The sequence below is a fragment of the Pongo pygmaeus genome, chromosome 11 (assembly GCF_028885625.2).
Source record: "Pongo pygmaeus isolate AG05252 chromosome 11, NHGRI_mPonPyg2-v2.0_pri, whole genome shotgun sequence".
Lineage (NCBI taxonomy): Eukaryota > Metazoa > Chordata > Mammalia > Primates > Hominidae > Pongo > Pongo pygmaeus.
This window is the reverse complement of record NC_072384.2, coordinates 122,977,231-123,002,881: the sequence shown is the minus strand read 5'-3', so window position 1 is coordinate 123,002,881 and position 25,651 is coordinate 122,977,231. Positions and strand designations below refer to the sequence as shown.

The 25,651-nt window shown below is 41.6% G+C and overlaps 1 protein-coding gene across 2 annotated transcripts in view; it reads right to left on the bottom strand.

Moving 5' to 3' along the window:
* Positions 1–25,651, bottom strand: part of SGPP2 (sphingosine-1-phosphate phosphatase 2) — a 142,063-nt gene that overhangs the window by 71,851 nt on the left and 44,561 nt on the right. The window contains exon 2 of one of the 2 annotated variants that reach the window (XM_054477323.2): positions 18,202–18,360. In XM_054477323.2, the coding sequence (XP_054333298.1) occupies positions 18,202–18,360 (159 nt within the window). Of the gene's footprint in view, positions 1–12,850; positions 12,906–18,201; positions 18,361–25,651 lie in introns of those variants that run through there. The other variant, XM_054477325.2, reaches the window with a different exon arrangement.

Genomic DNA, 25,651 nt, shown 5'->3' with positions numbered 1-25,651 from the left:
CAGTGTGAAAATCGACTAATACAGTAAATTGGCACCAAAGTAGTGGGGCACTGCTATAAAGATACTTGGAAATGTGGAAGTGACTTTGGAACTGGATAATGGGCAAACGTTGGAACTGTTTGGAGGGCTCAGAAGACAACAGGCAGATGAAGGAAAATTTGGAACTTCCTAGAGAGTTGTTAAACGGTTTTGACCAGAATGCTGACAGTAATATGGACAATAAAGTTCAGGCTGAGGTGGTTCCTATGGAGATGAGGAACATCCTGGTAACTGGAGCAAAGGCCACTGTAGCTATGCTTTAAACAAAGAGACTGCTGGCATTTTGCCCCTACCCAGGAGATCTGTGGAACTTTGAACATGAGAGAGATTATCTGAAATTGGAACTTATGTTTAAAAGGGAAGAAGAGCATAAAAGTTTGGAAAATTTGCAGCCTGACAATGCCATAGGAAAGGAAAACCCATTTTCTGGGGAAAAATTCAAGCTGGCTGCAGAAATTTGCATAAGTAACAAGGAGCCAAATTCTAATTGCCAAGACAACAGGGAAAATGTTTCCAGAGCATGTCAGAGATCTGGGCCACCCATCACAGGCCCAGAGGCCTAGGAGGAGAAAACGGTTTAGTGGGCAGGACCCAGGGCCTCCCTGCTCTATGCAGCCTTGGGATTTGGTGCCCTGTGTCCCAGCTGATTCAGCTCCAGCTGTGGCTAAAAGGGGCCAAGGTATAGTTCAGGCCATTGCTTCACAGGGTGCAAGCCCCAAGCCTTGGTGGCTTCCACATGGTGTTGGGCCTGTGGGCACACAGAAGTCAAGAACTGAGGTTTGGGAACACCCATCTAGATTTTAGAGGATGTATGGGACTGCCTGGATGTCCAGGCAGAAATTTGCTGGGGGGTGGAGGCCTCATGGAGAACCTCTGTTAGGGCAGTGGGGAAAGGAAATGTGGGGTTGGAGCCTTCACACAGAGTCCCCACTGGGGCACTGCCTAGTGAGTCTAGGAGAAGAGGGCTACTGTCCTCCAGGCCCCAGAATGGTAGATCCATTGACAGCTTGTACCATGTGTCTGAAAAAGCTGCAGGCACTCAATGCCAGCATATGAAGGAGCTGCCCAAGGCTGTGGGAGCGCACTCTTACGGATGTGAGACATGGAGTCAAAGGAGATCATTTTGAAGCTTTTAAGATTTAATGATTGCCCTGCTGGATTTTAGACATGCATGGGGTCTGTAGCCCCTTTGTTTAGGCCAATTTCTCCCATTTGGAATGAATGTATTTACCCAATGCCTGTACCCCCATTGTATCTTGGAAGGAACTGACTTGTTTTTGATTTTACTGGTTGGTAGGTGGAAGAGACTTGCCTTGTCTCAGATGAGACTTTGGACTGTGGATTTTTTGATGAATACTGAAATGAGTTAAGACTTTGGGGGACCGTTGGGAAGGCATGATTGTGTGTTGAACTATGAGGATGTGAGATTTGGGAAGGGCCAGGGGTAGAATAATATGGTTTGGCTCTGTGTCCCCACTCAACTCTCATCTCAAATGGTAACCCCATAATCTGCACCTGTTGAGGGAAGGACCAGGTGGGAGGTGATTGGATCATGGGGGAGGTTTCCCTGCATGCTGTTCTCGTGATAGTGAGTTCTCATGAGATCTGATGGTTTTATAACGCAGTTTCCTCTGCTCTTGCTCACTCTCTCTTGCCTGCTGCCATGTAAGATGTGCCTGCTTCCCCTTCCTCCATGATTGTGAGTTTTGCCTCCCCAGCCATGCAGAGCTGTGAGTCAATTGAACCTCCATTGTTTATATACCCAGCCTCAGGTATTATCTTTACAGCAGTATGAAAACAGACCCTGTCTCTACAAAAAAATTAAAAACTTAGCCAGGAATGGTGGTAGCTATCTGCAGTCCCAGCTGCTCAGGAAGCTGAGGCAGGGGGATTTCTTGAGTTCAGGAGTTTGAGGCTGCAGTGAGCTATGATCACAGCACTGCACTCCAGCCTGGGTGACAGATCAAGACTCAGTCTCAAAAAAAAAGATACATTTGGAAGTGCTATGCCATCTTAAAGATTATTTTTAGAAATAATAACTGACTCATGGTTCCTAGGGGTGAAAAGCTGGCATGAGACAATTATTACTGGAGTACAATCACATCATTTTACTGGGCAAGCACATTAAAATCTTCTTTTACATGTTTTACAGACTTAGTGGCACACCCAGATACAGTTTAGGAAGAAAGTGTTGCTATAGATAACTAATGAATTATGTTCAGGGTTACAAGACAAACCAAAAAACTGCAAGTGGAAACCTAGGCTTGATGAATCTATAAGAATACAAGATTCAGAAGCTGTTTTATGAGATGTTTTTAAAAGGATTACTAAGGCTCATTCCTGCCTTCTCACTCATATCAACCTTTAGTGTTCAAATGCACATAACTGCTGGGTGCAGTGGCTCATCCCTGTAATCTCAGGACTGTGAGAGGCCAAGATGAAAGTATCTCTTGAGCCCAGGAGTTAGAGACCAGCCTGGGTAACATAGTGAGACCTTGCCTTTACAAAACAAAACAAAACAAAACAAAACAAACAAACAAACAAAAATTAGCCAGGTGTGTTGGCTTGTACCTATGGTCCCAGATACTTGGTAGACTGAGGTTGGAGGATCACTTAAGTCTAGGAAGTCTAGCTTGCAGTGACCTGTGATTGCACCACTGCACTCTAGCCTAGGCAACAGAGCAAGACCTGTCTCAAAAAGAACTCAAACAAAATAATAAATGTACATAATCTTGGAATTTTAGATTGCAAAGGCTGATAAATGTCCAAGTGACCCCATAAGAGTATTTGTCATTGCCTGGGTTTTGATTTGAGTGCCTGTTCCCCTTAGCTTTTAGAATGATCTCACTCGGAAAACCCCTGTTCCACTTACCAGGTATACTTCCTGAACCAGTGTCCATCTCATGCATGACTCTTTATATTTTAATCTTAAAGGTGACATACTAAAAAGGTTCTAGGTGGTTTTGTATCTTCTACACAAAAATTTATAAAAATATGTTTCTCATGAATATAGAAACTTACTCAAAATTAACATCCACAAGGGCTAGATATAGATGAGCACATCCTTAAACACATCCTTTTAGGTAGCTAAAATGTTTTAAACAAAGACAGGCAGCTGGTTTTCTGCAACTCAGGCTTTCACAGAGTTTTATTTTTTATTTTATTAATTATTTTTGAGACAGAGTTTTGCTTTTGTTGCCCAGGCTGGAGTGCAATGGCATGATCTCGGCTCACTGCAACCTCCATCTCCCGGGTTCAAGTGATTCTCCTGCCTCAGCCTCCTGAGTAGCTGGGATTACAGGCATGCGCCGCCATGCCCAGCTAATTTTGTATTTTTAGTAGAGATGGGGTTTCTCCATGTTGGTCAGGCTGGTCTTGAACTCCTGACCTCAGGTGATCCACCTGCCTCGGCCTCCCAAAGTGCTGAGATTACAGGTGTTAGCCACCACACCCGGCCTACAGAGTTTTAATAATTTAATCCTTTCAGTGTTAAAGACACGCCCGTTTGATTGCCCTGTAGGACAAATAGTCAACCATTCTTTGTAGATTAGAAGACTTTTTTTTTTTAAAAAAGCTCAGTCTCTAACATACATTCTAAAAGCTTTCTATGGTATAAATTTAGGTTTAAATTTCTAATTTCAGCCTCCAAAAAGACAAAGTCCTGTAACAACCTTTAGCTTGTTTAAAATGCTTACCCAAGTCAATGAGCCCTGATCTTTTTTTTTTTCTTAATACATTCTAATTAACAGCCAACATACAGTCCTTGCTGGCTACAGAAAAAAATGGAGACTTTTAGTCCATCACCTTGTGTCTATTCCTTCATGCTAAATATTTTTTCCAGTTATGTAGACAAACATTGAAAATTGTTCAACCTCTTTACTTTGCAGAATTTTTTTAAGAAACCCTTGAGGGTGGGCTTGGATGGGCTCATCCTGCTGGTAGTAGTGTTACAGGTGTGAAATTACTTGTAGAATTTGTAGTAAATACAAGGTTTAATGTTCTCCTTTGTCTAGATCCTCAATTATGGCCTAATAAAATAAATCAACTCTCTTATTTTACTCATTTAGCCTTTGTTTGTCTCACCAGTATTAATTTAAAAGGAAGCAAGCTTACTGCTGCTCACAACTTGCTAATTTCCAAGTTACAGTTTTTTTGGAAAACCTTCAGAATGTCGTTCCCCAACCCCCAGAATCAAATTGCTATGTATTTGAAAAGCATTTTCAAATTGAACAAAACATTTTTCCCCCTCTGATTTCAGTGTCTGTGAATGCCAGAGGAAATTTAATTTTAAAAGGAACAAAAACCTAACATCTGTTTCTATTAAATCTGACTATATGCTAATATACATTATATTATAATGTATATTATACATTATATTATTATGTATATTATACATTATATTATTATATTATATTATATATGTATATTATATATGTATTATTATATATAATATTATATATGTATATTATATATGTATTATTATATATAATATGTATATTATAATGTATATAATATATATACACAATATATATTATACATATAATGTATTTATATGTGTGTCTATGTTTGTACACACACACACACACACACACACACACACACCTAGGCTGAGAGTAAGGCTTGCATGTTTGATGTTCTTCATGCCTTTGTGCCTGGACTAGGGGAGCCCTGAACTCACATGGAATTCCATACCCTTTGGGCTTGTATTTGTAAGGCCACATGATTCCTAGTGACTCAAACTTAGGATAGGTTCAACCAGTATCTCAAGCAGCAGTTCCCAGCCTATTTAGCACTGGGATCAGTTTTATGGAAGACAATTTTTCTGCAGATAGGGGCTGGGGAAAGATGCTTTTAGGATAAAACCGTTACACCTCAGATCATCAGACATCAATCAGTTAGAGTCTCATAAGGAGTGCACAACCTCGATCCGTTGCATGCACAGTTCACAATAGGGTCCGTGCTCCTAAGAGAATCTAATGCCACTGCTGATTTGACAGGAAATGGAGCTCAGGCAGCAACGCTCGCTCACCCGCTACTCACCTCCTGCTGTGTGACCTGGTTCCTAACAGGCTACAGTACCAGTCCATGGCCCAGGGTTAGGGGACCCCTGTCCCTAAGGACCCCTCTCACAGAGGACCATTAATGATTGCGTCCTCTCCCTATCATGGGGGACCACAGGAAAATTGGTAGAAACCAACCCAGTCAGTTGTGTGGGGGTCACCCAGGAGAGATTTTACAGGGTGCAAGGTAAACGCACCTGATAGCAATAATTTAGGCACACATTTAGAATGACCCTGTAAGGCTGATGCACCTGAATGTATCTTCTGAGCCAGGGAATCCAGGAGTGGCCAATGTGCAGATTCATTTATTCTCTATGATAAACACCTGAGCCCCACTCCTGTCCTGTGGAGTATGGGTTGTATAGGGGATTGAGGCCCTGAGTTGAGTTAAATGAAGGTTGCCAAGCGGAGCTCTTCTTTATTGGTGGAAGGGAGGTGGGTGTTAAGTGAAATGCTATATAAACTGCATGCTATTTGCAAGTGGTTGCAGATTTTCTGTCCAGCCCACCGCCACTGGGCCGCGCGGTTATGTTGTCCAGCCTGCCACCACCGGACAGGAGGAGGACGGATATGTTGCCAGCGCACTGCCGCTGGACTGTCTCTCCTATGCAAGCCCCTAATAAAACCCCATGTCTCGTTTGCTCACTCCGGGTCTCTTCTTTGGCCTCTTGAACCTGGTGTCTTCTCTACTGAGGTTAACAGGGGTTTGGCACAACATACAGCAGATGCATGGTTGAAGCCATGGCGTATGATGAAAAAGACTATCCTATAAGATGCATCACCACCAGTATTTTTATCATCATAAAACTTTCCAAATGAGAGGGGCCCTGTGGTCATTTTGTTCAACTTCACATTTCACAGATGGTTGAACTGAGGCCCAGAGAAACGTCAGTTTGTTAGTTATTAGTAAAGGCTGAACTACAATTCATTGCACACTTGTAACATCCAGCGGGTTATAAGCGCATCCCAACCTGGCTATGTCCTCCCTTTGGATTTCTCATTCTACCTTACTAGAAAAACATGGGCTAGGTAAAATAAATAGAGGCTGAGCAATTTTCACTTGGATTATAAACCAGGTCTCCTAATTCTTAAGAGGAACAAACCATCCTTTGATTCAATTATTCCTTTTAGGTTAAAAGACTCATGAGTCTTCTCCAATGTCCATCCCGTTTCTCACACATTCATCATGAGTTTTAAGTCATTTCTAATCTTACGTCAAACCACTTATCCTAAGCACGATATAAACTGTATGCTGAGATCAAACACAACAAAGGACAGAGAGACAGATGGAAGGAAAAGGTGAATTACTCTTAAATCAAACAGTAGGATTTAAGAAAAAAAAATAATTTTTAAAAATTTAAAATTTTTAATTAATGTGGTTTACTATCTGCAAAATGAAAAATGAAACTTATTGGAACATGTTTAATACAGACAAAAAAAAGCCTTAATATATACCATAATTAAGGAAAAAGGTTAGAGCAGAGTACAGAAGTTCATAGCCAGGATTCTGGAATCAGATAGTTACTGGTGCGAATCCAGGCTCTACACCTCTGGCCATGTCAGCTTGGCTGGCCTTCTCACATGGTTTCCTCCCCTTAAAATGAGAGTCATAATAGTAGTGCCTACACTTCGCTCAAGGATGTTTATAAAGGCCACAGCCCCGCATCTAGCATGTAGTCAGGACTTGTAAATGATGGCTCTTGCCACACAGAGAGTGAATATCTTGAAAGCTGGCAAAGAGTCCATACTCATTGAATGAATAGCCAAACTATGGCCACACAGCCACATGTGGCTCATGTTTACAAATTCTATAATGTTATTTATTCATAAGCTGCCATACTGTGGCTCTTTGCAAATTATTTATTCAAGACCCTTCATTTCACCTCACGGAGGATGGAATAATAATAATAATAATAACGATGATGATAATAATAATAAAAACAAGGGTACACAAGCAAGGAGACCACTGGGGCCAGGGCCTCAGGCACCAGGAGATGGTCAGGAATGCTGGGGGAGGGCAGATGTCCAGAGAGAGGGGCTGGCACCCACGGAGTCAAATTCAGAAAGCCTCAGTTTCCCAGAGGTAGCCTCGCCTGGCTAAGGCCCAGCTTCCGCATAGCAAACGCAGCACCTCCCTGCCACCGTGCAGCCCATCGAGGCCACTACACCAAAACAGCCTGAGAGGCATCTTGTGGAAGCCAAACCCACAAGAGAGGAATGGAGGTCAAGGCCAGTTCCCTGAGGCCGGGCCCTCTAACTAGAGAGGGCTCCCTGGGAAGCCCCCCCACTCCCTGTGCTGGTGATAGGAATGGGAAGAGAAGCAATAACAGCAGTTAAGTTAAAGACTGCATTTGTTTTGCAGTTCTCAAGCTTTCAGAAAATCCCAGAGGCCAAAATAAACTGTGGCCTCTTTAGCTGTGAACAGACAGAGCACTTAAGCAAGGAAAGCCTCTCCTTCCCCTTCCCAGCATGGGGAACACTTGCTAATCCTCAAATGCGACGAGAGAGCTGGTGAGGAGTTGGAGGCTCCTTGTCACTCACACGGGAGCTGGACAGGCCTGGGGTGTGGGGAAGATGAAGGCAGGCAGAGGCAAGAAGCCTGGGAAATTCGTGTAGGGGGAGGAATTGACAAGAAAAATACCCAGTCCCCTTAGGTCAAATCCCTAGCTCCTAACAGGGACAAAGGGCCTGCTCTTTCCCTCACTCCTTCTTTTCCACTTGGCTGCTTTGCAGAATAGGATAAGGAAGTAGAACATGGGCCCAGGAATGACAAGCCCACAGGATCTGCAGGCAGCCCTCTGCAGGCCTCCAGCTAGGAAACAAAAGTACCAAAGCCTTTCTCCGCCCTGCTAGGTCCCTATGATGCTCTGGCCTTTCGAGTACGTGTGAAAAATCTGGGACACTCAGTCTGACAAATGCGGGGGTGGGAAGGGGATGCACCAGTACCAAGGCACGGAGAACTGGAAGGAAAATATCCAGAAAATCTGTGACATATGGCTGCTGTAGATATAGGCACTTGCAAATGAGATTGTTATGCTAAACAGAGCCTTTCCAACCAAACAGGCAAAGCACATTTCGGAATAATTGGACTGGGGAGAAGAGTAAAGTTTCGCCATCTGAGGCAACATGGCGCAGTGGAAAAGAATGGATGGGGTTTAGAGAGAGCGCCAGGGATGAACACTACCTATTCTATTTACTGGTTGTGTCCCTTTGAGCAAGCCACTTCATCTGTTTGGACTTCAGCTGTACTTATCTGTAAAATGGGTTCTTGCATGTAAAGTACTTGTACACGTAGCGGAGGGGCAGCGAACAGCTTCCATGAGAACCATAACAATTCAAGACGGCAGCTTTGCAAATGGGATTGACTGGTTTAAAAAAGAGAGAGAGAAAATTAAGATTTTGTTTGAAAATTTTATCTGAAAGTCCTCCATGGCCTACAAATTGGTTCATTATCTTTCCTCTTGTTTTACAAATGAGTAGGAGAGAACCTGGAACAAAATCTAGTCTGGAACAGTCCCTTTGTAAAGAAGCCTCTATGGGGACCAATTCGCCTGCAGGCAGTAAAGGAGGAATCAGGTTTAGCCACAGCAAGAGAGAAACTGAGTTCCTTACCCTCTGCCCTATCAGGATGCTCCTTGGTTTGGGGCCTAAATGTAACTTGGCAATGACTATTTGTTTTTTCTCGGTAAGACATTAACAGCTAGCATAAGACCAAAAGAAGGGAAGAAGGATTAACTCCACAATAAAACTCTGTATGAAGTATTTAGTTTTTTGCATCATTTTAGCAGATCCAACCCAATTTCATCTTTAAAATTTTCCTGCCTCCAGGATCCTGATGATCCAAACAATTTTCTACCTGACAAAACCTTAAAGCCATCACCCATCGATACAGTAAATGAAGCATCAGAAATGGTCCCGGGGGCGAGGGGAACAATGGGCTCTATCTGGGACAGGTACAATTCTACTCCACCAACAGCATTGTAGTCTTAGCGGGTGTGGGGAAAGGGCAGCAGGAAGGAAGGAGAGAGGGACAGAAGAATGTGGGCATGTTTTCCAGTCATCATCATAAAAAAAGAGAATCATTTTTCTGGTAATGATGGTTGATAATTAGAGAGATCTAAACTTATTTGTTCACCACAAGTCCAGTTTTAAGAGGTTTTTTTTTTTTTTTTTTAAACCTACACTAAAACCAAACCTTTTCCTTATTGTGTTTCAAAACCAAACCAATGCAGTTTTTATAATAAACCCCCTAGAGACATTTACTTAATATTTAACTAAGGCTAAATTACAGATTCCACTTCAGAGGGACTAGGCAGAATCTCTGACGCCTAATTCTATTCCGTTCAATTCAAGTTAGTGAGGGTGACAGTCTGGCCATTGTTGAATACTTTTAAAGACTCATTAATCTCAAGCAAGAACCAACTTAACAAGCAGGGCAATCTTTTGAAGTGTAGGGGTACTGGTTTAAACAGAGGATTAAGAGATAATCACATTTAAAGTCATCTTTTGGCACTAAGACTGACCCCAGTCTAAGGATTGTGAATTATAGGGATGGGACAACCTTTTTTCCTCTTGTCTTTAACCAGGTGACAGACTCCCTTATGAGACAGCCAGATGGCAGCCTGCCCACATCCCAAAACACACTAGTCCGTTTTGACACATTATCACAAAACGTTTACCTCTTAACCAATTTATGACTGTTGCATAAAATAATACCCTAAACTCTATAGCAGTTCAACACTATCTAAATAGTATGTCCAATTTAAATGTAAATTTTCAGTGTAGTTTTTACTGTAAGTATCAGCTAGCTAGCTGCTGATAATCAGAATGTGAAAGATATGGAAAAACTACCATTTTAAACTTGAGCTCTTTAACATAATTTGTCTTAGAAGGATAGGAACAGAAGAACCTGCTAAGAGGAATCTTCCACTTTTAAGGCTTCCTTATCACCAGGACTTTGGCTCTACAAAAAAAATGAAATTTATATTTGCCAAGCAATTATGCACTTTCCTTTAAAGCATTCCTTCAGTCATGTTGAATACAAAACAGCAGACAAGCTAACAATTATTTAGCAATGGATTTGATATGCATTTCAAGTGTACTGTCTCATACTGAGGCGATTCAAAACACAAGACAAAATAAGTAAAGCCATATTAGCATTCAGTCTGCACAAGAGATGAAATATCTTCTATTCTATTTTTTTTTAATGTTGTCCCACCCAACTTTCCTTCTTTTCCCTTTCCTCTATACCATGCATAAACCTCTTTTAAGTGTCACATAACAAACATATAATGAAGAGTCATGACATCACAAGCCTCCGAGGACCCTCTAGCTGGGTCCTTTCGCTCTGAAGCTAGGAAATCTGCAGGGCAGAATCTCCAAGTTCCTTGAAGAAGGTTTTACTGCTAGGATTGCAGTCCAGATCTCCTGATGTTCCAGAACCTGGCCCATGGCTCTGTGGCCCTGGTTAGTTGTCCATCCTTACCCAATACAGCTGTTTGGACCAAGTACAGCCAATCTATGCATTGGCCAGAGATGAATGGATTTTTGCTACCAGGCTACAGCAGGGGCTATGCCTGGCTGTCTAAACTGAAAGACAGTTGAGGGGTGGCCCATGCCTATAATCTCAGCACTTTGGGAGGCCAAGGTGGAAGGATTGCTTGAGGTCAGAGTTCGAGACCAGTCTGGCCAACATAGTGAGACCCCAACTAAGCCAGGTGTGGTGCTACATGGCTGTAGTTCCAGCTACTTGGGAGGCTGAGGTGGTAGGATCACTTTAGCCAAGGAATTCAAAACTGCAGTGAGCTATGATTGTGCCACTATACTCAAGCCTGGGTAGCAGAGCAAGACCGTCTCCAATCAATCAATCAATCAATTAATCAAATAAAAGACAGTTGAGAAAGTTACCAGCCAACAGAAGGAGATAAAGAAGAAGATATCAGGAAAATCACAGTTGAATTATAGCAGACAGCCAAACTGTTCACTAGCATTTGTTCCTGTGAGCTTCTGGTTCTTAGATTTTCCAGCACTTTACAGCAAATTCCTACTTTCCTGAGCTAGCTTGAGTGGGTCTCTGTTTCTGAAAGCTAAGAAACACTACCTATATTACATCAGCCTGGTGCTCCTTTCATGGTATTATAGGACCAGAAACTTCTAACCAAACCTCAAAGCTGCTGGTGAAGTAGAAGCAGCCCCACCCTCTTCTCACACAGACACTCCTTGCTTCCAATCTGGGAGATGATCAAAAGCCAATAATTATTAGAAGACAGATTAACCCTGTCTGGAAACTCTCAGGGACAACCAGAGCTTCAACATAATCAGAAAAGCCATAATAACAGTTCAGTTACGATAACACTTACCTAAAAATAACCATGCTATGTTAGAATGGTGGGAAATATATCTTTTGATGTTAGGTGAAAAAACAAATCTTACAAATGGGGAAAAAAATCAAGAAGAAACTCAGAAACAAATTTTAACTTTATTGGAGTTCAGGCAGCATGTACCAGGTTTTCTAAGGGCTGGTCACCCCCCAGTAAGCTCTTTTATGCAGGGAAACTACACACCAGAAACATTAAGTGCCCGAGGACAGGAGTCCCACAGTAAATGGCCTGTAAAGGACCAGGGAGGTCATAAAGGGTAAGATATAATGGGAATGGTGAGGTCTGTGCCTAAAGTGAGCACTCAGTATAAAAGCATTCAAATTCCATTTTAAAGGATTTTCCTAGGTCACTATTGATGATACCATAGAATTAAATACCGCTTCTCAAAGTCTTGAACTTCTAAACATGTTACATATAAAGATACACTGCCTCTGAGACACAGAAAATTCACTATCATTCTATGTTAACAACTGGTGGAAATCAATAAAAAATGAAAGCCCCTTTTAGAAAAATACAAGGCAGACTGACAATTCATACAAGTTAATACAAATGATTAATAAAAGTATGAAAAATGTTTTCATCTTCACTAATTATGTATGAACTGGAAGTTAACTGAGATTTCTTTTTTTTTTTTCAATTTTTATTTTAAGGTCGGGGTACATGCGCAGGATGTGCAGGTTTGTTGCATAGGTAGACATGTGCCATTGTGGTTTGCTGCACAGATCCCCATCACCTAGGTATTAAGCCCAGTATCCATTAGCTATTCTTCCTGATGCTCTCCCTCCCACCAACCCCTAACAGGTTCCCAGTGTGTGTTGTTCCCCCTCATGTGTCTGTGTGTTCTCATTAGTCAGTTCCCACGTATAAGTGAGAACATGCAGTGTTCGGTTTTCTGTTCCTATGATAGTTTGCTGAGGATAATGGTTTCCAAAACCATCCATGTCCTGGCAAAGGACATGATCTCATTCCCTTTTATGGCTGCATATGTACCACTTTTCTTTATCCAGTCTGTTATTGATGGGCATTTAGGTTAATTCCATGACTTTGCTATTGTGAATAGTGCTGCAATGAATATGCACATGGAAATACCATTTTTCTTTGGTTAAATTAGCAATGATTTAAAAATGAGAACACAGTTCAGGAAAAGGAGTCAGAATGAGTACTCTCACACAGATGATAAGCGGGTACTGACACCAGATATTTCTGAGAAAATAATTGAGCAACATGTATCACTAGCCTTGACAATACTATCAATTTCATGAGTCAGGAAAAGGTTTGCTCTCTTAGAAACAGGCTTATGATTTCCTAGTGGATAGCATAACTTCATTTTGGTTGGTCAAGACAAAGCTCAAATATGAATCTGTGGCTCACCTTTGAACCAGCATGCCACATTTCACTTAAGCCGGGGCTTTCATCTTCTATTGTATCTGTGCTCTCCTTACTTTCACTTTTTATCTGTTTATCTCATTTTTTCTACATCTCATTATGAATGCCATGAAGTATCCGTGGAAAGAAATATCTGTGTAAAATATCATAATAAAACAGAGAAAATGAGGCTTCCAAACTCCCAGGATCAGTTACAGTATCAATGTTTGCATTGCTATTTCACAAAATGAGGAATTTAGCAAAAAAGTGAGTGAGATTTTGCTTCATGTTACAAAACTCAATACCTCCCAAGTTCAGTGAAGTTGCCTCTAACCTTTTAAAGATACAGAAATATAACTTTAAAGCTTTTATTTTTTTGTTAGGTCTGTCACCATGCCAAAATGAAAGTGAAGAGATTAGATAATCACGCCATGGGGTAGTGACTCACCTTCTGAAACATCATCCTCAATATCTCTTTATAAGCATTCTAATCAGAAGATCCATTTGCTGCCTTTTTTGGCCCAATGTCTAAAATTCTTTTGAGCCCAAAGATAGGTTAAACACCTTGATACAGGACAGAGGAGAGAAGTAGTGAATTGATTGATGTGTTTCAGCTAATTTAACAAAAGCTCATTCCATACTGTGGGGTTTGTTAAGGTTTGTTAACCCATTTGTGCTGGAGGTTGCAAATTTTTGTGTGTGAAAAATCAGACCTTGGCGATGACCTTGAGCAGTAGGATATAAATAACTCCCACAAGCTTCATGTTCCAATAATGGAACACTAGGCATAAATGGGTTAAGAAGGGTAGATAAGAGGCCGGGCGCGGTGGCTCACACCTGTAATCCCAGCACTTTGGGAGGCTGAGGTGGGCGGATCACGAGGTCAGGAGATCGAGACCATCCTGGCTAACATGGTGAAACCCCAGCTCTACTAAAAAATACAAAAAATTAGCTGGGTGTGGTGGCGGGCGCCTGTTGTCCCAGCTACTTGGGAGGCTGAGGCAGGAGAATGGTGTGACCCTGGGAGGTGGGGCTTGCAGTGAGCCGAGATCGCGCCACTGCACTCCAGCCTGGGTGACAGAGCGAGACTCCGTCTCAAAAAAAAAAAAAAAAAAAGAACGGTAGATGAGAAACAGTTAAGTAGAGCACAGGGTTAATAAATGCCATAAGGGCACAGCTGGAACACAAACCAAAGCAAATATGCAATAGAAGAAAACTTTGGGCAAATCATTGTAATGCTTGAAGCCCCAGTTTTAGCATCTTTAAAAAATATTGTTCTCCTTATGCTACTTAGCTGTGTTCTTCTAAGAAACAACCATGGCAGCTTGCCCTGGTAGACAAGGCCTGGGCGCAGGATCAAATCCACCTTGCCATTTAATCCAGTGTGATCTTGGGCAAGTTATTTAACCTTTCTACATTTCAGTTTCAGGATCTGTAAAGTGGGCTGGTAATAACTGTTTCTCAGGATTGCTGGTAGGATTAAGTGAAGTAAAATACGTAAGGCACTCTGACAGTGAATGGCATATATACTAAATGCTCAATACAGGGTATGGCTTATCAATATTTGAAATATTAATATTCCAATCTAAAAAATGATACTGCCCATTGTTATGAAGCTCAAATAAGATAATGAACATAGATGCCTATAAAAGCAACAAAAGATGTACAATACAGGTGAGGAGTAATTATGATTGTGAGGACAGAGCACTTGATACAACCATAAATTCTGCTAAGCTACTTCAGACAGTGTGAGTCCCCCTTAATGTAACAAAAGATTTTTAAAAGCAATAAAACCTATATAGGGGCTTCATCCAGTGACAATTCCCAAATTAATATAAAATGTGCCAAGCTTTGGCAGTCCTGAACAAAGCTGCCTTCCAGTGAGTTTTGGGTGAGATAAGATGTTCAGTTACAAGACTTCAAGCTCTGTCCCTTATGTAATTAACATAATCCCTACCCCTTTGAAGAAGCAGCCACTAATTTAGGGATATCCTTTTCTGAAGAAAGGCTGCCTCAGCAGGAAGCTGATTGCTCTGGCTGGCCCAAGTATCAGAACCTAACCCTTATCCACCCCAGGCTCCCAACTCCGCCCCAACCTCCGGGACTTGCCCTTCCTTTCATCTACCTTCAACTCTGGAGCCAAACCAAATATCTCTCATTATTGTCTCTGTAGCCCATCAGAGAGCACACCAATCCCAACATGCGTACGTATACACACACACACACACACAAATGCATGCATACACACGCAGATGCACAAACACACGCAAGCACACCCGCACCTCCCTCTCCCCTTCCCTCCCTCCCTCTCGCCCCTTGGAATGGCCTCCAAGGCCACTCTCTCCCTAGGCACTGGCAGGAACGCACACACTACCTTATGCTTCTCACACTACCTTACGCTTCTCATACTTCCTTACAATGACCACACAGAATAACTACAGAACTCTCAGCACAGGGGGAATGGTGAACCAGGCCATGCACCGATTTTAAAAAGTCAAGTAACAGGTGGCCAAACCTTGGGACAAACTGCAGATTCAGAGGTTATTTCTTCCTTTCTTGGGCAAGATTTTATTTACCTCACTCTATGACAAAAGCTTGTCATTTTGCCTCAAACAGGCACTCTGACGCTTTGAAGTGAGGAATCCAAAGCATAAAATAACCACCAATAATGGCAATGAGAATGTCCCCTAGCCACAGCCTTCTGTAGAGTCTAAAGGTCTTCCCAGCTCTCAGGGAAAGTTTTCCACCCTCAGTGGGGGAGATAATTGGCCATGAGTGGATCAAACACATTATAAGATATTCCCGTGTAATGTACTTCTCATCATCTGCCCCACTCAACAATTATTAAGGTTTTGGGATTTAGAACACACACACACATATATACACACACCTGTATACATACACTCACACATATATACACACCTATAAACACACACACAACTATACACACATATATATATACACCTATATACACATATAAACATACATACACACCTATATACACACACATACGCATATATACACACCTATATACATACATTCACACATATATATACACCTATACACATATATACACACCTATACACACACATACACATATATACACACCTATATAAATGCACATATATATACACACACCTATATACACACATATACACACCCATACACACCTATACACTCACATACATGTATATACACACCTATATACATAAACATATATATGCACCTATGCACACACACATATATACATACATACACATATACACACACAGATATACACACATCTATATACACACATACACATATATACACACCTATATACATATATACACACACACCTATATACCCACACATACATATATATACACACACTTATACCTTACACATGCACACACGCGCGCACACACACACATCTTAGAAAATAAATGACAGTGGGAAAGAAACTCAAGCCCATAGGTTTTCCATGGGTTTTCAGATCTTAAGAACAGAAGGACCACTCCCATCCTCTCTCTCCTGCCCCCATCCTGCCTGCTCCGTGGACACAGAAGTGGCCTCAGAAACGGGGAGGGACAACTGGACTAACGTTCTCTTTATGGTTTGCAAGATGCCCATGCTTTTGCAGACTCTTAGATTATACTTTAAGACAGAAGCTAGATTTCAAAAGAGGGCTATTGGGAGACAGGGATGGGGAGTCCCAGGTGGAGCCAGGGGCAGTTGCTCCCTAGTCCCTCTGTCACCACCTGGTGAAGGATTTGTGTGGATACCCCGCCCTTGCCACCCCTCACCCTGACCCAGGACATTGCTGCTTTATTTCTGTCCCCTGCCCCTGAGAATGTTCGAATTTATGACCCCTGATCAAGTCCATTCTACTTGTTCTACAAATGAGAAAACATAAAGCTCACCATAGGAAAGTCACTTGCTGAAATTCTCTTTTGTACCCAACCAAGTGCTTCTGAACCTCTATTTCTAGTGCAGAAACTTGAGTCAGGGAAACAGTCTTGTCTGGAAGTTCCCTCCACCAGCTAAATAACCTTTGACCTTAGAATTGGTTGATCTTCAAGACTCCTTCGCCTTCATGCACTAGTCACTATGCGTTATCATGCTCAAATAGCAACCTGCAGAGTCCTCCACATGCCAGGCCTAGAACTCTGTGCACACTCTAGATATTCCCACGATGATTCTGGGGAGGCACATTATTCACACAATTTTACAAATGAGGAAGGTAAGGCTCAGCACAAGGGCACACAGATGGGGCCTGGACTGTACTTGAGCTCAGGCCTCTTTGATACCAAACCTACATATCTGGAGTATGCCTTGCTGCCTTGCAAATGCCTACCATCTCTTTCAATGAGACACAAAATCAGAACTCATCTGGCCCTGAACAAAATTAAATGCCAGGGTTACCAGTGAAACAGCAGAAAAAGGCTCTGCCTGTCTACCTGGGATTGTCATATGGTTTCTGTGTATTTGCAGCTGCTCCTGCTACACTAGACGTTCCCTCAAGGAAGCTGCTTTGCCTTATGTGTTTTGGCCTCTCCCATGTGTATAATCACTTAATACTGCTTGGAGGTATTGCTCAACAGCTTCTGATTTTAGGTTCTGATCAAATTTTACTAAAATAGGCCTCTTGGGAGGATATATTTCATACCACTCTATGGGTCCTTAGAAAGGTCCTTTCTTCTCTGGTCATCACTTATGCCCTCTCCTAGTTTGATCTACCCTTGGGAAAGTATATCTCAAAGTACACAAAATCACAGGTTTGGTTTTTGCAAATAAAACAAGTTGTGTTCACAGCAGTAAGAGATAAGCCTGGCCAACATGGCGAAACCCCATCTCTACTAAAAACACAAAAATAACCGGGCGTGGTAGTGCACATCTGTAGTCCCAGCTACTCAGGAGGCTGAGGCAGGAGAATTGCTTGAACCAGGGAGGCACCTGACCTCAGGTGATCCTCCCACCTTGGCTTTTAGTTTAGTTTAACTTTGAATTAAGGATGATAATAGTCCCTCCCTAAAACTGGTCCTCTCCCTGTTGGGGGATGAAAACCACCTTTGTAAGACTAATGAAAGGCCACAAGATTAGAATTTTGGGAGAGTCCTGAATTCTGCGAAGATGTAGGCATCGTTAAAGGACAACCAGTCACTGTCCCCCAGCTTACCTTTCTACAATTCCCTTACTGTTCAGGGAACACAAGTTGTGTCCACTGCTTTCTAATTTTTCCAAAGTAAATTAGGCAACAAATTCAACTCTAAGTGGTTAAAAAAAAAAAAAAAGAACATATTTGCAAAGTACTTGAGTATCAAAGGAAGTAGTTGTTTTAGAAGTAGCATCAGTTCATGAGTAGTAATAATACTTACAACCCATATGATGATCAACCTTCTGGATAAATAAGGGTCAATATTCCAGTGAGTGAATGGAAGAAAAGTGATGTAGAACACTTCTTGGCCCAAAGCAGCTGAAAATTGGAATAGGTAATAGTAGAAATAATTCTTCACGACGTACTTCTGTACATAAGCCTAAAAGACAAAAGTTAGAAGACTCTGTGAGTTCATGCAATATGTCAAGTTTTAAACATCTCTGTCTAAAACTCACAGGTCTCAATTGCCAAGATGCTGTCTCCTCTCGCATTATGTTATTAAGGTATCATTACTGTGGTTGAACACTTTTCAACCTCAATTTATTCAAACAAACACAGAGGCTGTGAATTTTTTGTAAAATTAAATAATATCCAAGACAGAAGTACCAGGAGAAGGCACACAAAAAAAAGCCAAAAAACTTTTTTCTTGTATATGCAGAGAGCTAGAAACCTGGAGAAAGTCAATTCTGTTAGGACATTATATGGGTCTCTGCAATAGGCAGAGTAATGCTTCCCTCAAAGATTTCTATTTCCTAAATCCTAGAATTGAATATATTACCTTAAAGGGCAAAAGAGGTTTGAAATATGCAATTAATGATCTTTCTATTTTAAAATTTGTATTGATACATAATAATTGTACACATTTATGAGGTACATGTAATATTTTTATACATACATATAACACATAATGATCAGTCAGGGTACTTCAGATGTCTGTCACCTCAAACATTTATCATTTCTTAGTGCTGGGAACATTTCAGATATTTTATACCTATTTTGATATTCTTTTTTTTTTTTTTTTTTTTGAGACAGAGTTTTGCTCTTGTTGCCCAGGCTGGACTGCAATGGCACGATCTTGGCTCACTGCAACCTCCACCTCCTGGGTTCAAGTGATTCTTCTGCCTCAGCCTCCCGAGTAGCTGGGATTACAGGCATGCACCACCACACCCAGCTAATTTTGTATTTTCAGTAGAGATGGGGTTTCTCCATGTTGGTCAGGCTGGTCTCGAACTCCCGACCTCAGGTGATCTGCCCACCTCGGCCTCCCAAAGTGCTGGGATTACAGGCGTGAGCCACCGCGCCCAGCCTGACAATAACATATTCTTAACTGTAGTCACACTGTTGTGCTATCCAACACTAACTTATTTCTTCTAACTGTATATTTGTATGCATTAAACAACCTCTCTTCATCCCCTCTCCTTCCCAGCCTCAAATTAATAATCTTGAGATGGGGAGATTATTCTGGATTTTCTGGGTGGGCTCAACCTAATCACAAGTATTTTTTTTTAGAAATGGAAGGAGGAGGCAGAATGGTCAGAGTTAGAGAATGATTTGAAGATGCTAAGCTGCTGGCTTTGATGATGCAGAGAGTGGCCCTGAGTCAAGGAATCTGGATAGCAGCCTCTAGGAGCTGGAAGAAAGCAAGGAGTCAGATTCTTCCCTCCAGCCTCCAGAAGAAATACCACCTAGCTGACACCTTCATTTTGGCTAAATAAGATCCACTTTGGACTTCTGACCTATAAGAGAATAAATCTGAAACTGCATTTGCAAAGATTATGAAAGAGAAGAAGTCTAGCCTGGCTGACTCTATCTTGCTTCTAGCCTCACAGGCTGGCTGTATTCACTCACTCCTGGGCATAGGCCAGGCTACCCATGGGAGGAATTTAGTTTAGTTTAACTTTGTTTATTTTTTATTTTTTGTTTGTTTGTTTTTTTGAGACAGAGTCTCGCTCTGTCACCCAGGCTGGAGTGCAATGGCACTATCTTGGCTCACTGCAACCTCTGCCTCCCAGGTTCAAGCGATTCTCCTGCCTCAGCCTCCCAAGTAACTGAGACTACAGAAGTGCACCACCACGCCTGGCTTATTTTTGTATTTTTAGAGAGATGGGGTTTTGCCAAGTTGGCCAGGTTTATGTCCAACTCCTGACTTCAGGTAATCTGCCTGCCTTGGCTTTTAGTTTAGTTTAACTTTGAAGCAAGGATGGTAATAGTCCCTCCCGAAAACTGGTCTGCTCCCTGTTGGGGGATGAAAACCACCTTTGTAAGACTGATGAAAGGCCACAAGATTAGAATTTTGGGAGAGGCCTGAATTCTGCTAAGATGTAGGCATAAAGGACAACCAGCTACTGTCCCCCAGCTTACGTTTCTACAATTCACTTACTGACCAGGTGTGTGACTTCCCCAATTGCTCCTACATCTATATCATCATCATTGTCGTATAATATCAGTATTGCAGAACCTAAGATTTGTCTTTTGAGATGTTTTCCAGACTTTTGTATTCTGGTGACCAACTGACTCCATCTGGACCCATGACTCATGATTCCACTGGCTCTGTGACCCCCACCCAGAGGCTGATTAGAGTAATAAACTCTCGTCTTCCACTTGGCTAGCAGGCCCTGCACTAATTATACTCTTTCTCAACTGCAATACAACTGCCTCGGTGAATTGGCTTTATTTGTGCAGCAGGAAGAACCCATTGGGAGATTACAAATTTGCATTTTAAGCCACTAAGTTTGTGGTAATTTGTTACAGCAGCAATGGATAACTAATACAAAGATGTTAGAAAAATCACTTGCCTCCAAACCTTACAAATTCACCTTTTAAATGGGACTAATGAAGTTAACCCATCACAATGATGGTGTGAGAAACGCTTAGCAGAAAGTACACACAAGACCTGTTAAAATGCATTCTCATTTTTTATCATCCTTTTCTTCCTACTTATCCTGGTAGTGGGCAGAAAAGAAAGACTTAGGGAATTAAAACAGAAAATCAGCAATCTAGTAAAAAATATGGTAAACACCTTTATATTACGGGATGTTAACAACTTAAAAAACAAAAACATGGTCACCCTGTTACATGAAACTAAAAAGGATAATTTTAATGCTACTTAAGGTAGTCACAAACTTTATAAAAATAAAATCAGCGTAAAATGCCAACACTAAAACAGGAGAGAAAAAGATGCAACACTGTTACAGGGAGATTTTTCTCAAGACTCTTGGAGATCTGGATTTTTGTTTCGCTCTGCTCTACACAGTCTGAGGTTCTGGAATCCCGGGGGATTTCAGAGAACAAGTTATATTTGTTTATGTATTTATCCTGTAAATATTCATTCTGTACCTATGATGCCCATTCTGTGCTAAGTGCTAAGCATATTTGGAAGAGCCAGGTGTGATGTCTGCTTCAAGAAACTCTTATGGGAGAGGGGAGAAGAGCACAATTTGGGAGAATAAGTTTTTAAAGGATCATTGTTGTATTTAAGGCCTTAAAAAAGGCTGAGAGTACTTTTATACTTGAGAAATAAAAAAAATGACCTTGGAAACTGCAAGAACATAACTGTACTCGACACTATTGGCTATCAAGTATGCATTCCTCTCTTTTACCTCCCTAAGAGGTTCCCAGTTTTGTTCCAGCAGCTCTACCTCCCCCACATAGCCCTGAGGGAAAGTTGACACTGCTCTCTGGGAATGGATCTAGATTCATCCAAAGGAGTCATGATAAGCATAAGAATTCAGTCTCAAGCCGAGCAGTGCACAGGACTACCAGGAGACAGTTACTGGTCAGGGGTAAGTACATGTAATCTAAAAAGGGGTCTCCCATCAGGGATAAACTTTACTTCCAAGTGAATTCCATTGAAAGAGAATGGCAATACATTCATCCTAAACAGGAATGACAATAATGCACAAATGAATTAGATAAGGAAGTGTATAGTTTCACCTCTCTGCTAAGATACCATGGTTGCATTTGCAAAACAAGGACAAGGGTCTGAGACAAGTAACTGACAAATGCCTCTCTCTAGAGTGGAATCATGAACTGCCTGAGGTAAGGACTAATCTCTGCAGGTTCTGTTTACAAATATACAATCCAATAGGCCTGACCTTGAGGCACACCCTATAAAGAGCTCCTTTTTACATAAAGGTTAGTTATTTTTGCCCACCAGCTACCAGATACACCTGGTAATCTTTCCAGCCTCGAAGCTTTACAGGGATAAATTTTGCCGAACTCTAACAAAACCCTCGCTGGTATCATTTCATGATACCCAAGTGTTATATGACATTATAAGTATTCAGCAACCATCATTTCCCTACTCTAGAGATCGGCCTGAGACCATGTTCAATATCTTAATCCTAGTAAACAATTGAAAAGACCGCCAAAAGTGACAGCAAACTGCTTTAGTGCTACATATCACTAACTAATATCTTTAGACAGGTGTTATTACAATCTCTCAGGAATTTGCTTTTTGAGGGAAAAGCTAACTATTCTCCAACTCTTCTCAGGAACAGAATAACCAAAGGTGAAGTTTAAAATATCAGCATATATAGATGACACACCAAGGATTTCTTAGATAACTTCTCTGTATACATGATTAAATAGCTTGAGAGCCAATACTTCCCTTTAAATTCTTGGGGGCTTAGACGTACCTAAATAAAACAACATGTACTTGTCTTTTTTATTTTATTTTTTAATTTTACTTTAAATTCTAGGATATGTGTGCAGATTGTGCAGGTTTGTTACATAGGTATACATGTGCCATGGTGGTTTGCTGCACCCATCAACCCATCATCTAGGTTTTAAGCCCCGCATGCATTAGGTATTTGCCCTGATACTCTCCCTCTCCTTATCCCCACCCCGCTGACAGGCCCCGGTGTGTGATGTTCCTCTCCCTGTGTCCATGTGTTCTCATTGTTCAACTCCCACTTATGAGTGAGAACATGTGGTGTTTGGTTTTCTGTTCCTGTGTTAGTTTGCTGAGAATGATGGCTTCCAGCTTCATCCATGTCCCTGCAAAGGACACGAATTCATTCTTTTTTATGGCTACATGGTATTCCATGGTGTATATGTATCACATTTTCTTTATCCAGTCTATCATTAATGGGCATTTGGGTTTGTTCCAAGTCTTTGCTATTGTAAATAATGCTGCACTAAAACATAAAACAACACTTATTTGTCTTTTTAGAAGAAGGATGAGTTTCCTTTGTAGTAAATCTCAGTGTGTGTGACTTCAATACATCTTTGGAAAGTAGGAATTTCAGTTCCAGTTGTGTGTTGTTCCTACTGGGAACAATTAGAAAAGGAAGAAATAGTGGTTAGAAATGGTAGGTAAAATAGAACGGCAGAGAAGAGAGGAGCAAAAGCTGAGGCCAATGAAACCAAGTTCCAGAATTCTACTTCTACATTTCTGACTAGCCAGCAAAAGAGCTGATGGCCCAGGCTTTGATGGCAGGCTTTGAGGAGAGCCACTCTTAGAAATAAAATGCTTCAGCCAGGCGCGGTGGCTCATGCCTGTAATCCCAGCACTTTGGGAGGCCGAGGCAGGTGGACCACGAGGTCAGGAGTTCAAGACTAGCCTGGCCAAGATGGTGAAACCCCGTCTGTACTAAAAATACAACAAATTAGCCGGGCATGGTGGCACGCGTCTGTAATCCCAGCTACTCTGGAGGCTGAGGCAGAGAATTGCTTAAACCTGGAGGGGCGGAGGTTGCAGTGAGCAGAGATCACGCCACTGCACTCCAGCCTGGGCAACAGAGCAAGACTCCGAATCAAAAAAAATGAGAAATAAAATGTTTCTTAGCATGCATCTCATCTGTTACACAGCAAATGAAGAAGTGTCTGACAAACAAGAAATGATAAAATGAAAATTACCCACATACCCATCATTAGTAGCTGCAAAATGTAACTGATATTCCTCATGAGAGGCTCTTATTTATTGGTTTATTTTTCTGAAAGTTTTTTTAAAAAAAGGGTTTTCCTAGGGCTCCTTATTATCTCAGGCTCCCAACTCCATATTCCCTTTTAGGTTGTAAGTTCTTTAAATGCACATTTTCCTAAAATGGGATTTTTCAGCCATTTAACCTTGTGGTTGCAGAAGAGCTACTCTACCTTGCTGATATTGGAGTATTAAGTGTTGTTTGCAAGGCTGCCTTCAATGTTTAAATAAACCAGGGAAGAAGAGGAGGCATGCAGATTGACTGCATGGTGGAAGAAAAAGAACATTGAGAATGTATGACTTACTGACTAAACTCTGCCAATGAACACCTGAACAGCGCTTTGCCTTCCAAACACATACAAAGGAGTCCTAAATGCAAAGGAAATATACCCACGTCAATGCCACTGGATATAATAAGGGCTGATCCACACAGCAGAGGAGCGAATGGCCAACAGACTTGGCAGCCAGCCCAGCTTTTGAGCTTTCAAAGGAGGAATACAAGAAATAGCTTTCAGTCAAAACAAAGTGTGACCTTGGGGAAGTCAATTTGCCTTTCTGAGCCTCGACAGCCTCAGCTGCAAAGAATGCAATGGATGGAGAAGGATTAGCTCTGTTGTTTTTTAATGTACATTTTTTTTTTTTTTTACAAGGAAGGAAAGGCTCATTAAATAAAATGTTACCCTAGGGCCTACTATATAAGATGATATAAGATTGAAAGTACTCATTGAAAGTACTGTACTAATTGGCTGAAAATGAAGAAGGGTCCACCAAACCTCTATCTCAGGCCAGCTGCTCCCTGCCCTGCCACAACCGCCCCACACCCCAGTCCTTCTCTGGAGGGAGCATCCTCTCAGAGCAGAGCAGTTCAGTAATCAATTTGAAAATCATGGACCTCAACCTCTTCCAGACACCAGATATCACCTTCCTGTAATTAACTTTTGGTCTCAAGTACACAGGCTATAGCTATTCTGACCTTGAGGTCTTCAAAGAATTTGATAAACTGTAGACCAGTATCATTGCAAGGTCGTATTACTTCCTCTATGTTTTTTTGTTTTTTTTTTTCTTCCAGATTAGAGCTTTAAATATACATTTTCTTCCAGAGGTCAAGTCCAAGATACTCCACCACTTCAACAGAGCCAGGAGTTCACATCTGGGGGGGATGGTAATCTGCAACTCTAAGCCATCCAGTTTAATTGGAAGCAGCAGAAAGCTTGTTCTCTGGGGCTGAGAGAGAGAAAATCTACACAGGGTACAACTCAGTCTTATTTTAAGATAATGTTAAGATTCAAAGCTCTTTTACAAAACACACCAAGAAGCAGCCTTCCCTCCACAGTGGCTTTGCTTTTGGAGTTTTGCAGACTGACCAGAAGGAAGCAAATGAAATGAATATGGAGTGAGCTGACCTGGCCAGCAGGGAAGAGGGAAGGCCTAGGGGAGAGGGAAACGGATGCTGGAGGCAAAGTGTCTCAGATTGAACTCAGGCTACCTATGCTCCCTACCTGGATAATTTCACATAAATGACTTGATCTCCTTGAGCTTCAGCTTCCTCACCTGCAAATGGGAATAATAAGAATACATAGCACACAGAGACCCTGGGAGGATGAAACAAGATCGTGTTGATGGTGTGTGCAAGGTACTCAGATCAGAGCAGGCAAAGAAATGTCTCAGTAGGACATGGCTGTTGACGACAATGATGATGGTGGGAGTGGTAGCAGTGAGGATTCTAGAAAGCACTTCTCAATTGTAA